General features: G+C 35.3%; 1 protein-coding gene across 3 annotated transcripts in view; it reads left to right on the forward strand.

Moving 5' to 3' along the window:
- The window catches only part of CMPK1 (cytidine/uridine monophosphate kinase 1), a 36,242-nt gene extending 18,683 nt beyond the window's left edge, over window positions 1-17,559 (forward strand). For all 3 annotated transcript variants that reach the window (XM_086387154.1, XM_086387159.1, XM_086387158.1), the window contains exons 2-6: window positions 8,902-9,048; window positions 12,883-13,035; window positions 14,323-14,399; window positions 14,636-14,732; window positions 16,472-17,559. In XM_086387154.1, coding sequence (XP_086243280.1) covers window positions 8,902-9,048; window positions 12,883-13,035; window positions 14,323-14,399; window positions 14,636-14,732; window positions 16,472-16,513 — 516 coding nt within the window. In that variant the 3' untranslated portion in view covers window positions 16,514-17,559. The remainder of the gene's footprint in view (window positions 1-8,901; window positions 9,049-12,882; window positions 13,036-14,322; window positions 14,400-14,635; window positions 14,733-16,471) is intronic.
- Window positions 17,560-18,357: the final 798 nt, after the last annotated feature.

Consider the following 18,357-nt stretch of genomic DNA (forward strand, 5'->3'; position numbering starts at 1 on the left):
CTATTCTCAACAGTGATGTAGTTTTAAATTCTAAATAAGTTTGTGATTGTGCAGGTACTGTTTTTCTTTTTTCATGGAATTGGATAACTTTTTATGTAGAAATATTTATTCCTAATGTTAGGCTATTTATTTTGCTGTTCTCTTAGGATCTGGTATTAATAAAACACTTAAATCATCAGTCTTACTTTGTGATATTTGCCATTTAGAGACGTGTAGATAGAATATAACCTTTTTTAAATTAAAAAAATTTTAAAGTTTATATGTATACATGTACTTTGAGATTCAAACAATTTGAAAGTACATAAAGTAAAAACTGAAAGTTCTCTAATTAACCTTAGCTTCCTTATTCTCCTTATGTAATCATCTATCAGCATTTTTATGTGTGGCTTTCTGGTCCTTTTTTGATATATTTATACACAGATAAAAATGCATGCACAAATATTGCCTTTTGTTCCGTGCCATGCATTTCTTGGCTTAACAGTATATCTTGGATAGCTTTCCATATCAGCACATGTAGATAGCTCTACTCTATTCATAATATATACAATAATCTATTTAACTATTCATATATTTGTGGGCATTTAGATTTTCTGTTTACAAATGATGCTAACATAAACTGCCATGTACATGTGTCTTTATGCACATGCACAACTGTTTCAGTAGCTCAACTCCTAGAAATGGCATCACTGAGCCAAAGGGTATACAGACTTAAATTTTGTTAGACTACCGAATTGCCCTCTAAAACTGCTTAGGCAGTTTATATCCTGGTCCTTGCCATAGCCAGATACATCTTTTTATTTTAACCAATCTGATGTGTGAAAAATGAAATTGCTTTAATTTGCATTTTCGTGATTACTGGTAAGGTTGAGCATCTATTCTCTCCTTTTCTTTGAATTGTTTGTTCTTATCCTTTGCCCACTTTTGTATTGAGCATTTTTCTTTGTTAGTAGGACGTCTTTATATACAGTGTATATTACCCTGTCACCTTTGTATGGTGAAAGTATTTTCTCCCAGTCTGTTGCTTGTCATTTGGTTATATCTATGTTGTCTTTCTTTGTTCAGAAGTTTTTATTATTTATATGGTCAAACATGCCATTTTGATTCTTATTTTGGAGTGTCTTTCTCACAATCTTATTTCCCCCTGGTACTGTCCTGTGATTGGGTTTTGTTGTTGTTTTGTTTTGCTTGTATTGTGTTGTTATAGAACTTTAATTACCTGAAATTTAGTTTTGCATATGATGTGCAAGAATCTAATTTTTTTTTCAGATGGTAGCCAGTTGCATAGTATCATTTATTAAATAGTTCATCTTTTCTCTGTTGATCTTTAGATAATAACTATCATTTATTGAATTCCCATTTATACTTAGGTCTGTTTTTGGACTCTGTTGAGTTTCATTGTTATGTTTGGCTATTTTTAGACCAGTATCATACTGTTTTATTTATTTATTTTAAATTCATGTCCATTTAAAATTAAAAAAAATTTTTTTCATACTGCTTTAATTACTATAGCTTTGTAATATTTTATGTCACCTGGTAGGACAAGTTCACATTTGTGTTTGTTAATATTTTTGAATTTGGTCATGATCTCACATTTACCCCTTATATTAAACTTGAGAATCAACTCATCAAGTTTCATTAAAAAATAAATAATCCCAGTTGAATTTTGATTGAGGTTGCTATCAATTTATAGATTAATTTGTGGAAAATTTATATATCTACTGTATTGAATCTTTCTATCCATTATCTATGCCTTCTTTTTATGATACTGATTTTAAGTGTTTCTAGTTTCTCCATATAATTCTTACATATTAGTATCCCTAAATTTAAGTTTTTAGTACTGTTTAGTACTGTGTAGGATTTTTTAAACTGAGGTAAGTTGACTTGAATAGGATCTTTTAAAAGGTACATCTTCTAATTAGCCATCGCTAGTTGATTGGAAGGCTATTGACCTATTTGTTTATAAGAAGAAAGTAAACAAGATAAACACATTGTTGTAGGTTCTCATAAGTTTTTAGTGTACTTAAATACATCTATGATGCCAGTTTTTGGAGCCTGTGTGTTTGAGGATATTTGCATAGTGAATTGGATTCATGTATCATACTTTTCTTATTCTGTAGTTACTCTTTGACTTTGCACCTTTATTGGTATGTAATTTGTAGTTTAGCCACTGGTTATCTTGGAGTTTGCTCCAAGAATAGCCTATTCAAATTACTATAACTCTTCCCTGATCTGAGTACTCTCATGGTAGGTCTTGAATCTAGTAGTGTAGACCACATTTTTAGGAGCGTGTTCTTCAGGAGAGGCTTCTGATTTTAACAGCTGACAATGATGTTTGGCTGTGGCTGTTGTGTAGTACAGTATAGGTATGATTTCTGGTAGTATAGATATTATTTCTATTTTAGAAATGAAGAAACTGAGATCTAAGAAAGGTTAAATAAATTTCCTGAATTCTAGGCTCTTAGACCACCTGCAACAATATTTGTATTGTGCTGATGTGAGTGTGTTGTTTGTAGGCTCTGCAGTGACTTTAAGAATTGATCATTTAGTTAATAAGATAAATGGTTAAGGTTAATAAGACCTCTGTGCCTATCCATTAATGTTGGAAATTTTCAAAATATTACCCCTAATCTCCTGGAACCACTGGAGGTTTCTGGGCCTCACCTTCCTTCATCTTCGACTGTTTTCCATCCCTTTCTGATATAGGGACTGTGGATTAAGCCATTAATTAATTAATGGATGAAATGACTTAAAAGAAATAAAAATACTGGAAATGACCAACTAGAATGAAATTGGAATGTGAAAATTCCCATTCACGGTTGCTGTAGGGGCCGTTTGGTATGTAAATCAGGTGCCAAAGTCCTCTGTTCTGAGAAGCTGCCTGCAAAATGTTAGAGGAGCATTGAGGCCTACACAAATGAGAGAACAGTCTGTCTCGTAGCTTCTAGACCAACCGCTCTTTAAGTTTTATTTATTGTTCTGTTAGATTGGTGCAAAAGTAATTGCGGTTTTTGCATTTTTGAAGTTTGCTTTTTGATATTGAAATACATTCTTAAATGCGGTTATGTTATACATCATTTAAGTGCATATTTCTTTGCTAATGACTTATTACTTGTTTTATATTTATTTTAGACTAGGGAAATGATGTTAAACAAAAAGCAAATTTGAATGATTTTCTTATTTGAGTTCAAAGTGGGTCGTGAAGCAGCGGAGACAACTCACAACATCAACAACGCATTTGGCGCAGAAACTGATAATGAACATATAGTACAGTGGTGGTTCAAGAAGTTTCACAAAGAGACGAGAGCCTTGAAGATGAGGAGCACAGTGGCTGGCCATCAAAAGTTGACAGCGACCAACTGAGAGCCATCATTGAAGCTGATCCTCTTAAAACTACACAAGAAATTACTGAAGAACTCAACGTCGACCATTCTACAATCATTTGGTATTTGAAACAGATTGGAAAGGTGAAAAAACTTGGTAAGTGGGTGCCTCATGAGCTGACTGCAAATCAAGAAAATCGTCATTTTGAAGTGTTCTTTGAAGTCTTCTCTTACTCTGTGCAGCAACAATGAACCATTTCTCAATCGGGTTGTGCTGTGCAATGAAAAGTGGATTTTATTCAACAACCAGCGATGACCAGCTCAGTGGTTGGACTGGCAAACAGCTCCAAAGCACTTCTCACAGCCAAACTTGCACCAAAAAAGGGTCATAGTCACTGTTTGATGGTCTGCTGCCTGACTGATCTACTACGGGTTTCTGAATCCTGGCAAAACCATTACATATGAGAAGTATGCTCAGCAAATCGATGAGATGCACCGAAAACTGCAGTGCCTGCAGCTGGCATTAGTCAACAGAAAGGGCCCAGTTCTTCTCCACAGCAGTGCCTGAGTGCACGTTGCACAGCCAACGCTTCAGAAGTTGAATGAATTGGACTACCAAGTTTTGCATCATCCACCGTATTCCCCTGACCTCTTGCCAACTGACTACTGCTACATCAAGCATTTCAACAACATTTTGCAGGGAAAATGCTTCCACAACCAGCAGGAGACAGAAAATGCTTTCCAAGAGTTCTTCGAATCCCTAAGCATGGATTTTTATGCTACAGGAATAAACATTTCTCATTGGCAAGATTGTGTTGATTGTAATGGTTCCTATTTTGATTAATAAAGATATTTAAGCCTAGTTATAATGATTTAAAAGTCACAGTTCAAAGCCTCAATTACATTTGCACCAACCTGCTAACCTTCTTATCATTCCCCAAGCAGACAGTGCTGGTAGAGACTGAATTCCTTGGGGAAAGTTAATGCAAATATGAAAAATTGACTCTATTAATTAATAGTAGAGTTCAACTCACTTTAAATATGTAAATCACTATTACATCCTTTGTGAGTATAACCTAAATATCTCCCCAAATTAGCGTTTTTGCCTGGCACTTTGTAGAGACTCAGTAAATACTTGTGGATTTAAAATAAGTTCCACGTATTGCCTGAATTAAGGTTTTCTTACATGAGTAGCAAACATTGAGGAAAATGAAATAGTGCTTTAATTGTCTACAGTTGAATGGGTTATATCCCTCCTCTTTTCTCTTTTGCAGGATGTAAGCTTTTAAAATATCACTCTTTAATTAGAGAAAGAAATATGCTTCATGTTAATTTGGAGTCTGTCTGCTAAAGATTTTGCCTAAGAAAAGATTTAGCTTGGTTTATAACTTTCATAGTTTGTAGTTAATATGCCGATTTGTAATTAAATAGGCATGGTCAAATGTGATGTACATATTTGGAAATACAGTGAGGGCGAACTAAAAATGAGATTGGAAATCCACTGGCAATTTGAATCAGATATTCTTTTTAGCCTTTCTCCCACTGGATAGTCGCTCTGTCTTCTTTCCTTCCTTTCATCCCTCCTTCCTTCCTCTTTTCTACCCCCTCCCTTTCTCTCTCTCTATCCACACCTCTTTCTCTCTTTCCTAACCTCCATATAATGGTGATGATAAGAAAAATCCTTTTTTTAACCCTCTCTGGGTAAAACTGGAAGGAGCCCTAAACAGTTGACCAGTTTTAAGCATCTGGGCACTGTATAGCAGTTCTTACAGTCAAAAGAAAGTTCTCCAAGACTGGCAGATAAAGTTACTGAAAACTGCTAGTCATACATTTCAGCAATTGGAAGAAGTTCTATTGGAAAAGCCTTTGAAGTAAATGACAGCCTTACATGAAATGTTGCTGGGATGCCCTAAGCTCTAAAGCTATTGTTTGCAACAAGTGCCAAACCGATGAGTCTGAATGGCCCCAGGTAGCATTTCTAGGCGTTACGCTGAAGGTGCATTGTTGACAGTACAGAATCAGAACTAGATTTTGAAAGTTCAGGAATCTTACAGGGAGTGCAAAGTAAACTTAGATGCTTCATACATGTGTCAGCTGTTTAAAGGACACCAACAGTTTTAACTCACTTGGTTGCTTTAAAAATATATCTGTATCTGCTATCTCTGCTGTGTTCCTTCTACTTTCTAATTGCCATACTCACAAGAGGAATTGCCTGGCATCTGGATTTCTTCCTGCCCCAAGGACTTGCCATTTATGCATCATTTGTACCTTGAACTTGTTTTTTTTTCCTTTGGTTTTGGTCTTGATTGTTTTTCTTGTTATTTCTATTCACGTAGAATGACATTGCCTGAATTTAGAAAGATGGAAAGAGAAGTTATTGAGATAATTTGAAATTTGATACTATGAAGTTGTCAACATTTGTCTATTTGTAGTAACATAGGGTGCTATTCTGTACTTGTTGAGAAGTAGTGCTTTTTTCCTCTCTCCTAATCTTAGTGCCTGATTTGTAGAAGTCATTGAGTTGTTTCTCAACATCTTAAAGGAGAAAATGAAAGTAAAAATTTTGATGATTACTCTAATAAATGAATTGTTTATACATTTGTCACTAGAAAACTACTAATTTTAGCTGAACGGTAGCTTGTAATTGCAGTTATTATAGTTTATAGTATTTATAACCTGCTGTGGTTTGAGTGTTGCTTTTAAGGCTATAATTAGTAACCTACTAGATTTTAATTACTAGGAAATTTCAGAGAATGTGAAAACATTTTGATTAAACCTGAGAAACAGCCATTCTTGCTTTCCTCAAAATTGGCATCAGTGACTACTTAATGACAGCAGAATGCTTTGAAAACATGCTGTTTAAAGTCTACCTATTATTAGATACCATAATAACTAGTGTGTAAGTGATAGTTGCTTTTTTGTTGTAGAAACTCTGTGGTAAGAGGAAAGCTTCAGCAAAATCCTTAAGAAAAATATAGTATAAAAAAGTAACTGGTAGATAGAATAGTTTTTATAAATGAATGTAGATGAGAAATAGAAAGATATATATACAGATTTGACATGATTATATTTATTTAAATTCCTTGTCTCCTTGAACTTTGCCAATAAGGTTGTTTTTTATGTAATTTAAAAAAAATATTATTTGTACACTTATACAATGTACAGCTAGTCTCTCTTTTTAAAAAGTGACATGCCAAAACCCATTGTAATGTAATATAAGCTTGCAAATTTGAGCTCTTCAGTGTTAGGAAACAAAAAGTGTGTATACTAATTTCTAAATTACTAGCTGGGTTTCTAAATGTATGTGTTGTTCCTCCATCCAAGGCAGTCTGTACAGAGCAGTCTGTATCGGTGGTGTTTCACTGAGTGTTTGCCGTCGGGTAGTCCTGTTTGTCTCTGCATTTATTCAATATAACCATATGCTATAATCTCTAGACCAGATGAAAGCATCCGGCAAGCAGAGACTTCCAAGTAGGAGCCAAAGTAAGCAGTGGGAAATGAAGCTGCTATAAAGTTTTGTGGACAGTAGTTGCAAAATGCTTTCTGAAATTTGTACATAGTAAATGGCAAAGTAGGTCACATCTCATTTTTCTCAATAGTCTTTTCCATACTCGTTTTTCAAAAGTATACTTGGTATAGCTTATACTTGGTGATAAAAAATCGGCATTTTAAAATGGTGTGGTGTGAAGATAATTTTAAAATAACAGTTTAAATAATTAGGTACTTTTGTATTTCCATTTTCTGTAAATGATGGGAGTGTTTTTAAAAGCCTGTTACAACAACTGAATACACTTTGGATCATTTCTTCTATTGCAACGAGCTATATGCCTAAGAGAGACATGAGCAATGCTGTGGTTTTATTTACTCTCATCAAACTTTATATCCAATTTTAGTCAGCAAATAAACTATTTAGAGTTTGTTTTCCTTTGCTGACTACCTTATTGTTAGCTTACTTTTAGTAAACAAGAGCAAGTTTAGCCAGCAATTTTTGGAAATGGAAAAGGGGTAAAGAATGTTTGGCTTCTGCAGTCCAAAAAAAGAGAAAAACACAGAGAGAAAACTCACTATAGCATGAATAATTGAGAGAGTTATTTTTTTTGTAAAATGTATGATTGAAACATTCTATTTTGGAGGGAGAATGGTGGGAGTGTGAACTGTCTCAAATCTTAACATTGAAATTAAAGATAAAATTTATCAAATGTTTACTGTACATTTAATATGGATGAGATAAAAATTCATTTAGGGAGTTCTAAGAGTTTGGGATGTGATGATTGTTGTAACTGAACATTGAATATAGATCTCAATATCCTGATATTTGAGAGTAAAAATAGATTTTATAGCTCTTTTGATTTAATAAAAGAAAACATGCAAGTTCATGTGGGGGAAGAAGCTTTTCAGTAATTGTCTCTCAGATCTGTATTGGTTTCACTTTCTAACCATGCAGAAGTGGCAGAATAACACTATATCGTTTTATGTAATAGTTCAACTATTAACCTATACCCTGACCTAATACATCATTTGTAAACCTCAGTAATACAGTCATCACAGTCATACTACTAGCCATACTACTAATGTACTACTGACCTTTTGCAATATATTCATATCTATTATCACTCTTAAGTCCTTTTATTGGTCTTTCTATCTGAACCTCTAAAGTGAATACATATACATGCATACAAACATATATATAATAATATAAGATGGTGTGTATATACAGTACAAAAATGTTTCCAAATTATTTAAGTATCTTCATGATGGCAAGGAGATAATTGTTGGCTTTTATCTCCTACTATATATCAGGCTCTTTGGTAGGCATTTTACATACATTATCTTATTTAATCATCACTACTAAATTGCAAAATAGGTATCTGTATTCCCATTTTACAGATGAGACCTCTCTAGTCACACCCAGAGAGGTAGGAAATGGACTTTGAGAATGATAAGGAAAATACTGATCTAGATGGAGAGACAGTGATATTCTAAGACTATTTAATTGTGTGTCCACTCTCCAGAGTGGTCAGGAAAGCTAATTTTGTGGCGGGGGTAGGACTTGTACTATTTACTGAGAAAGGGAACAAAGCAGAAGAATGGGGTTTGTGTAAGTGCTGACAAGTTCAATTTAGATGTGTTGAATTTAAGGAAGGAAAGGAAAGATTTTACAGAAGGTGGGTACAGCCAACTGGGGTAAGATTTGGGTGGCGGGGGGGGGGGTGCTTTGCCTTGAATTATATAGATTTTTTTAGGCCTTTCTTTGAATATTCTTGATTACATTTAAACTTTGTATTTGTGAAGGTATATAATGAGTATTAATCCTTAAATAGTTATATAAATTTGGGGATGATTGCATGATTTTGAACATTATAGCTACCATGCCCTATGTAGGTTAAGGATATTTTTTAAGCAAATGGGATTGTATGAAATCTCTCTAAAATTTTTCCTTATTATTTATTTTATTATATAAGCAAAGCTTGTTCATTGTAGAAAAATTAGAATATAGAAATTTCCATGAAGGGAAAAAAGCAATAGTCCTATCACTGGGTTGAATGTATTTTTATTTTTTTCTATGTGTTTTTTCTTTCAGAAATATGGCTACACACACCTTTCTGCAGGAGAACTTCTCCGTGATGAAAGGAAAAACCCAGATTCACAGTATGGTGAACTCATTGAAAAGTACATTAAAGATGGAAAGATTGTGCCAGTTGAGATAACCATCAGTTTGTTAAGGAGGGTAAGAAGTGTGAATGCCAACCAATTTAAACCAACAAGGAAATGAGAAATTAAATCTTCCCTTTCTTTGAGTAATGGAAAAATTAGAGTATTGAATTTCTTGCTTGTGGAGGGTGGTCATGGTAGTCAAGAATGGCAGAACTGGAAATTCCACTTTCGCCTGGGAAGCAGTTGGACAGAAGGAAGCATTCTCTGCCTTGGTCTAGGATCAGCTACAACTCAACATTCATTTGTGTGCACTTGACCCTTCCCAGTGTGCAGACAGTCCATCCTCCTGTTTCTGTTTCTTCTTCCTTTTCTCCTCCTCTTCTCCCCCTCCTCCTTTCTCTTTTCTGTTTCCTTCCTTCCTTTCTTCCTTCCCCCTGTCCCTCCCTCCCATGACCCTCCCACTGTTGCCATTCTCTCAGTCGTGATGTTTCCTTTTCTGGTATATTCATCCCCATCTTCAGTGCGAAATGCTGAGACTAACAGCTATCAGACTAAAATAGGTCCCATCTGAAAACCAGATACCTTGGGTCTACATGACTCTCCACTAAAGATTCTCAAGATTATAATCATTAATAGGCATTTTCACGTACAAGAAATGTGAAGGAGAAATGGATAAGTGGGAACAGCAAGAAATAGTTGAAAGTTGATGGAAAAGAGATGTATGAGCTTCTGACTGGAACCAGAGAAACTTGAAGAGTGGCTCATTCACACACATTCTTACCTCTTGTCTCAGAGATTAGAGTAACCCGCTACCATTCAGACTAACAAAATCCTCTCTCCTTATCCTCTGAATGTAATGCCCTTTCTCCACTTTTATACCTAGTTGTGAAAGAGTAATCTATATTTTTTACTTTTTCCGTTTCTGCTCTTCAGCTCTTGGCACCAAGATTCTATTTCCCTTTTCACCTAAACTATTCTGATATTACCAGTGATCTTCTCTTATCAAATCTAGGGGATATTTTCAGTCATTTTTCTTTTAACTTACTGTCTTTTTGAAACTTGTTCCTCCTTGTTCTCTGTGACACAATGTCTCTTGATTCTCTTCCTCCTTCAGTGACTGCTATTTCTTAAGTCTCCTTTAATAAGTCTTCTGCAAACCATGATGCTTCTCAGGTTTCATCCTTGGTGCGCCTCTTATTTTATACATTTCTTGCTGGATGGTATTATCCATGCCCAAGGTTTTCACTGTGCTAATGATGCCAAAATCTGTAACTCTAGCACAGATCTTTTTTTTCTGAACCAGACCTATGTTTCTAACTATTAGGCATCCATCTGAGTGTCTCAACAAGTGTCTCAAAATCATCATGCCAAAGGCTGACTGTATCATCTAAAATGTGATCACCCTTTATTTCGTATCCTGGTTAATACCATCTACCCAGCTGCGCAGGCCAGCAATCTGGGATCCATCCTTTATTTCTACCTTTTCCTCACTTTCCCAAATCTGTTCAGTGAGTAGATCCTTTCAATTATCTTTCTCTTTACCCTCTTCTATTTAGCATTTTTTCTTTATTGCTACTATCATCTTAATTCAAATCTTCTCTTTTTCTTACTTGGACTATCACTAGAGCCTTATCATTAGTCTTTTGCCCTTGATCCATCTTTGTCTCTTTATTCATCCTTTATGGTGTGGTCAGAGGTTTTTTTTTTTAAAGGTGATGGGAACATGTTCTCCTACTGCTTAAAATCTCTCAGTGGTCCTGTATTGTTTGCAGAATAAAAACCAAAAGCTTAGTGTGGTACAAGTTCTTCATTAATTTTGGCCCTACCCACTTTCTAGTCTAGCTTGCTTCTTGGAAGGAAGGCTATGACAAATCTAGACACCGTATTAAAAAGCAAAGACATCACTTTGCCAACATAGGTCCATATAGTCAAAGCTATGGTTTTTCCAGTAATCATATATGGATGTGAGAGTTGGACCATAAAGAAGGCTGAACACAAAAGAATTGATGCTTTCAAATTGTGATGCTGGAGAAGACTCTTTGAGAGTCCCTTGGACTGCAAGGAGATCAAACCAGTCAATCCTAAGGGAAATCAACTCTGAATACTCATTGTAAGAACTGATGCTGAAGCTGAAACTCCAATAGTCTGGCCACATGATGCAAACAGTCGACTCGTTGGAAAAGACCCTGATGCTGGAAAAGATTGAAGGCAAAAGGAGAAGAGGGCAGCAGAGGAAGAGATGGTTGGATGGCATCACCAGTTCAGTGGACATGAACTTGGGAAAACTTGAAATAGTGAGGGAGAGGGAGGCCTGGTGTGCTACAGGCCATGGGGTCTCATGGAGTCGACATGATTTAGCGACTGAAAAAACAACTTTCTAGTCATATCTCCTGCCACTCTCTACATGCATCCTAAGGTTCACCTCTACCAGCTTATTTCAGATTCATCAAAGCTGTTATGCTTCCTCATTTCTGAGCCTTTAACATCCAGTTGACACATTCTGGAGTACCTTGATCCCTGCCTGCCTGCCATTTTATTATTCAGAATTCAGCTTCACTGCCATCACTTCAGTAAAACTCTTTCTGGTGGTTCCACAGGTAGTTTGTGCCGGCTTCTTGGTTTTATCACAGCATCCTTGCATACCTCAGTATAGAACTTAGCACACTGAGTTACACATATTTGTTAACCACTGGACTATAAGCCTTCCAGAGGCCATGACCTTGCTCTTCATGTTCCGTGATGGTTAGACCTTAAATGAGTGTTATGTTGAGTGAGTAGAGTATCAGTGTGCCTCTTCAGATATCTTCTACTACCATAATTGGGATAGAAATGCTATAGCAGGGACACAAAAGCATTCTGTGAAAGTTTTGTGAATATTGGAGATGCTAGATACTAGGATAAAGCCAACCCCCAGATAAAGGAATTTACGTCCTGACAGCCATTGTTCTTCTTGAGGAACCAGGATTGTTTGAGCACTGAGGGAACTGGTTGTTGGTTTGCTTTAGAATAGAAACTCCTCTGGAGTTTGCCAAGGTCATACATCTGTGCTTATCCCATGGTGGTTGATAGTGAAAAGAATTAGAGACTCAAGATCTGTATCTCCCATTCACAGATTTCCACATTCTACCTGAATTCAGACTTGGGAAGAGGATGGTGAAATAATTCTTGCTATCTTTCTGAATGTATTGTTTCTCTTGCTACCTGTGTTTTGGGGTAGCCAGTGGCATTTAGGTTTATTTATTTATTTTTTAATATTTCTTTATTTTACTGCACTAGGTCTTAGTTGCAGCATGTGGGATCTAGTTCCCTGACCAGGGATCAAACCAGGGCCCCCTGCATTGGGAGCTCGGAGTCCTTAGCCCCTGGATCACCAGGGAAGTCCGGCATTTAGGTTTAAATTAGCTTCAGTTATGAAAAAAAAAGTATTTACTCCTACACTAATAGCATTGCTAACAGTTTATATGTCCAAAGTTTTTTGCAGTTGTACTTGAATTACTGCAGAGAATCTGAGTACCTATAGAAGCAGTGTACTCCCTACCATAGCTAAATGACTTGGGAAGAGGAAAAGGAAAGTAAGATATGGGTCTCTAGTAGCTGGAGCAAGAATATTGATTAATGCTTATTTTTCTTTTCTTGCTGTTAATAATTTTATGAAAATAATATATGCTTACTATAGAAAATTTTTAAACTATAGAAAAAAAATTGTGTGTGTATGTGTATAAAATGGGAGAGGGATACATATCCATAACTCTTGTCGGCTGGAGGCAAACATGTTATTTCCTTTAAATTTTTTTTTCCTGTGTACTCTCCACATTTACGATATAAAGAATAATAATAAAACATACTCTGCTTAAGAAATTGCATTTTGTTAATGTAGCATTGAATTCAAATCTTCCTTTTTTTTTAGGAAATGGATCAGACAATGGCAGCCAATGCTCAGAAGAATAAATTCTTGATTGATGGGTTTCCAAGAAATCAGGACAACCTTCAAGGCTGGAATAAGACCATGGATGGGAAAGCTGATGTATCTTTTGTTTTATTTTTTGACTGTAATAATGAGGTAATGAAAATCTTCATCTGCCAACATGGGCATTTAAACAGCTGATGGTCAACTATTAGAGAAAAAGAAAGTGATTTATTTTACTTACATTTACATTTTATATTGGCAACAGTATTTTTTGAACTGGTAAGTTGGATGGACAGAACAGCATTGTCTTACTGTTGAATTATTGAAAGCTGTTTGGCATCAGCAACCTTGTGGGCCTAAAATTTGCCTTATTTTCAAAATAACAAGAGCTTGTTTTGTTTTGAATTAAGAATTGACTCATAATAATATTAGGTAATGAAGCTGCACTGTTACTTCTTGAGTAGACACTATTTTCAGAGAGTATCTTGCCTTAGAGTGTTGCTTAGTGGAAAAGAAACACATTTTGGGGAAGTTGGGAAATCTTTCTTTTTTAAAGAAACATCTAAGATAGCCTGATTTGTCTTTTAAGAGTGAAATGATATTGAAAAAAGCAGGAAAGAAGACTTTCTTTCTGGCACTTCTAATAACGTACTCAGACGTACTTTTGAATAGCTGAATGAATTTCTTGGAATCCTTTTTTGGGGCGGGGGGAATCATTTAATTAAAAGACCTGACTCTGTTTGACAGCTGTAATATAAACTTTATTAAATTAATGCCAACAGCCTGAAAGAATAAGAATCAGCAGTAGTGCCTTGAAGGAAGTTGACTATTCTTAGGTTGAATTGCAAATGTGCTTGTGGTGGAGAGACTTGCTGCAGCTTTTGAGTTGTTTTAAAACGTAACTCTCTTCTTCCAACCCCCAAAAATATGTTTTCACTTATTCTTCAAAGTTACTTTTAGAATGTTACCACAGCTTTATAACTAAGGAATGTTTATTCACGATTAACAAGGGATACTTTATTCAAATGCAAATATGTTGACTCAAGTATTTAGATATTTATGGAATTATTGAAAATAAGCAAAAATGGAACAAAGTTTGAGGCATGTAATTCATACCTAATAAGTTAATAATATATCCTAGATGGAACCATACACATAGAGATCATCTTTTTATTGCGGTTTGAAAAAAAAGTACACAGGAAAAACTGAGTCATGAATGAATTCTTATTATGCTCTGTACTTATTTAACCTAGTTTATATAAATTGAACCACATGTTTCAACTTTGCATGTTGATTAATGAATTAGACACATTGGGTTTAAAGCAGGGTTTTGTTGGTAATCTCTTCAAACTTTGTTCTCTTTTCAGGTTTAAAAGATTGCCAGAAGACTGCCAAATTAATATCTTTTAAAAAATAACTTTTATACATTTCTGTTTTTAGATCTGTGTTGAACGATGTCTTGAGAGGGGAAAGAGTAGTGGTAGAAGTGATGACAACAGAGAGAGCTTGGAAAAGAGGTACTTTGCAGTTTTTACCCATACCCACTGTGCCTCAGTTTGAAACTTGAGTAACAGATTCAACACTTAACGCATTTTGGTCCAGAAATAGAAAATGTCACGCTTAAATATAGAATGGCTTGTCTAAAAAGATGATAAGGGAGGGTGTCATTTGGGTTTTATTCTGTATTGTCCCCTGATCTATAGCCAGGGAGAGAAGTATACTTAGGACCTTGCAATATTTGCTTCTTTTGCAGAATTCAAACCTATCTTCAGTCAACAAAGCCAATTATTGACTTGTATGAAGAAATGGGGAAAGTCAGGAAAATAGATGCTTCTAAATCTGTTGATGAAGTGAGTACCCCTAACCTGCCTAAAAGTAAAGTAAAATGTGATTTTGGGAGGGGAGGGAAGCAGTATGCAGGAGAAAAAGAAATACAGTGTTATGACAGATTATTTTGCTTTTCAGAACACTGGAGACTGAAGGAAATGCTAAGCTTTTTCTTTTTTTTCTAATTGATATATGTATGTTTTATTGATTTACAATATTGTGTTAGTTTCAGGTATATTTTTGAATAGAATCTAAAGTCGGTTTTACAATTTCAGACTTGTTCTTTGTAAGAAGTAGGTGGTTTATTATTTCTAACCTCTTTTTTTGAGCACTGGAAAATTGGCATCTTCAGAGCTGTGATTTGGACCATGATCATTTTTGAAAAATCTGTAACATGAAATCATCTAGCTGAATTGCCCCAACTGTTTTCACCACTTCCATCCTAGAGTATGTAGCTCCAGAGGTGCAGGGTTTCCACAACTCAATGCTTGTCTCTTCCTTCGTGAATCAGTGGTCTCTGAACTGTGGTTTGCAAGCCCTCAGTGTTCAGTCACTATTTCTAGTTTCTCTTAAGTCCTAGTGTCTCTGATTCCCTGAATCATCTTCCTCCGGACTTTTTTTTTTTTTAATTTGCTTATTTTAACTGTGTTGGGTCTTGGTTACTGTGCACAGGATCTTTCACTGGGCATGCAGCATCTCTAGTTGTGGTACATGGCCTCTCTAGATGGAGCTCATGGGCTCAGTAGCTGCAGCGCACGGCTTAGTTGCCCCGTGGCATGTGGGATCTTAGTTCCCCAACCAGGGATCAAACTTATGTCACCTACATTGAAAGGTGGACTCTTAACCCCTGGACCACCAGGGAAGTCCCTGGACCTTTTTTTTTTCTTTACATCATATAGTCATTTCTGACTTATTATCCATGTCCGCTTCCTATAGAGGTGAGGTAATAAAAGCAGAGATATTACTTTGCCAACAAAGGTCCGTCTAGTCAAGGCTATGGTTTTTCCAATGGTCATGTATGGATGTGACAGTTGGACTGTAAAGAAAGCTGAGCGCCGAAGAATTGATGCTTTTGAACTGTGGTGTTGGAGAAGACTCTTGAGAGTCCCTTGGCCTGCAAGGAGATCCAACCAGTCCATCCTAAAGGAGATCGGTCCTGGGTGTTCATTGGAAGGACTGATGCTGAAGCTGAAGCTCCAATACTTTGGCCACCTCATGTGAAGAGTTGACTCATTGGAAAAGACCCTGATGCTGGGAGGAATTGGGGACAGGAGGAGAAGGGGACGACAGAGGATGAGATGGCTGGATGGCATCACCGACTTGATGCACATGAGTTTGAGTGAACTCTGGGAATTGGTGATGGACAGGGAGGCCTGGCATGCTGTGATTCATGGGGTTGCAAAGAGTCGGACACGACTGAGCGACTGAACTGAACTGAATACATTAGAAGACATAGTGTTTTAGAATCAGAACTAGGAAGATAAGCCACTTTACTTTCTATCATGTTATTGGTAGCCTGTTAAGAAGTTTGTTTTGTCCTAAAGCACTAATAAAATTGAAACATCATGTTCATAATTTTATATGTATTGTTTATGATATTGTACTACTGTCTAAAGTAAAGCAGATGAAACTAAGAAATTATGTGTTTTTTAATGATCCATTTTGAAAATTAATATAAAATTTACTGTTTTAACAGAAACTTAGACATATGATGTTTTAACAATATCTGCTTTTTTAAATTATTATCTTTTTTCCATTTTAGGTTTTTGATGAAGTTGTGAAGATTTTTGACAAAGAAGGCTAACTCTGAACCCGAAAGCATCCTTGAAATCATGCTTGAATATTGCTTTGATAGCTGCTGTCACAACCCCCTTTTAAGGCAATTTTAATGTTTCATAATTATATCTCAGTTAATGGCTGGAAAGTATGTAGTAAGACAAATTAAATTTTTTATCTTCAATTTAAAAAGATTTTTTTTTTGGTCACGGGAGTAGACAGTGAATTTGAGTCTAACTTCATCTTAGCTATGGTGCTCACAAAACAAAGAAGGGTATTAAGTAGTTCTTTGTTTTTATTCAGAAAGAATATCCCTTATATAGTTTGTGCCTTTTGTGAGCAAAACTTTTTAGTATGTGTGAATATCCCTGTAGTAATTGCAATATGTTTGAATTAGGGATTCCCCATGTCTTCTTTCCCTTGCAGGTTTTAAATTTCCAACCTGCATAAGTGAATTTGTGGACCAAATTCCAAAGGAACTTTTTGTGTAGTCAGTTCTTGCACAATGTGTTTGGTAAACAAACTCATAAAATTAAGTCTTAGAAGTGTTTTAGTATTTATCAAATAACTGACTGTTTCCTATAGAAAGGTAAGAAAATTTAGACTTTGTTTTACTACAGCTTGTACAAAGTTGTGTGACAGGGCATAGTCTTTGCTTCCAGGATTGGGATAGGGGCACTAGGGGTTCAAAGCCTGGTGGAATTGTCAGCTTTATTCTGATATAAATTTGAGGGTATTGGTCAGGGATCACATCTAACAACATGTGTTCCTTTTGCTCTATTATATAATGTTATTAATGATTAAACTGATCTTAACAAAATCCGTAGCAGTGGAACCTTGAAATGCATGTACTTAGATTTATAAAAGTGATTCGGTTAGTGTTTTAGTAATACTTCAAAATGTTTTTATTTTCTAGATTAAGTATAGGGTTTAGTACAAAGCAGAAGAAATTTAATGGTTAAATTTTCCATTTGTATTTTATTGTCTTGAATACTTTTTTTCATAGTTGTTTAAGAAGATTTAAAAATCATTGCACTTTGGCCAGAAAAATAATAAATTTATCTTATAAATGTTTGATTCCCTTCCTGGCTACTTTTATTCAGTAAATTCTTTTTTTTTTTTTTGGCATCATGTTGAAGAAAAAGGTAGAGAATTTTTAAAGAGCTATACAATCCAAAGGAATTTTCTCTTAAGTTTATTCTTCCTTTAAAAATCTCTGAAAATTTTGTTTTCTCCTTATCTTTTTCTGCCATCACTAATGCAGAGTGGTATCCAAAGTTCTTAATATGAAATTTATTAAAATGTTTCTCATTTTCAGCACTTAACACTATTTGGTATATGGGGTTAAATTGGGCAAGGAATGTAGACTCTGTGTAATTAGATTTTATATTTAAAGTCATTGGGAATAGTGAGGACAGTTTATGAATGTTATATTGGAATAGGTTTATTATTTCTATTATGAAATTTATTAATGATGAATTTGCAACATACCACAGAAAACAAAGTATCCATAAGTACTGTAACATATTGACCACTAAAATCTGTGTTAAGATTACCTTGGTTTCTTGGAAGAGATTGTAAAGAATTCTTATCTAGTGATTCAGTCTAGCCAATACTGAGGATTTTATTGGTAGTTCAAACATCTGTAGTCTGAAGCAAGAGTAAAGACTTAAGATTTTTGAGACCATTCCTACTCACATAAGTGAAGAAATCCCCATCTGATGGGAATCTAAATATTTACATTGATATTGTGAAAGCAAACTAAGGTTTTTAAGAAGACTGCTGAGACTAGGTGCTTTGCTTCCCTTCATTAAATATCTTTCTGTGGCATTTAAGAACAAAAACCTAGAAACATGGTAATTAAATTACTGA

This window comes from Bos grunniens, chromosome 3 (assembly GCF_055505025.1).
Source record: "Bos grunniens cultivar Pamir isolate PY7600 chromosome 3, Bosgru_T2T1.0, whole genome shotgun sequence".
NCBI classification, from domain to species: domain Eukaryota; kingdom Metazoa; phylum Chordata; class Mammalia; order Artiodactyla; family Bovidae; genus Bos; species Bos grunniens.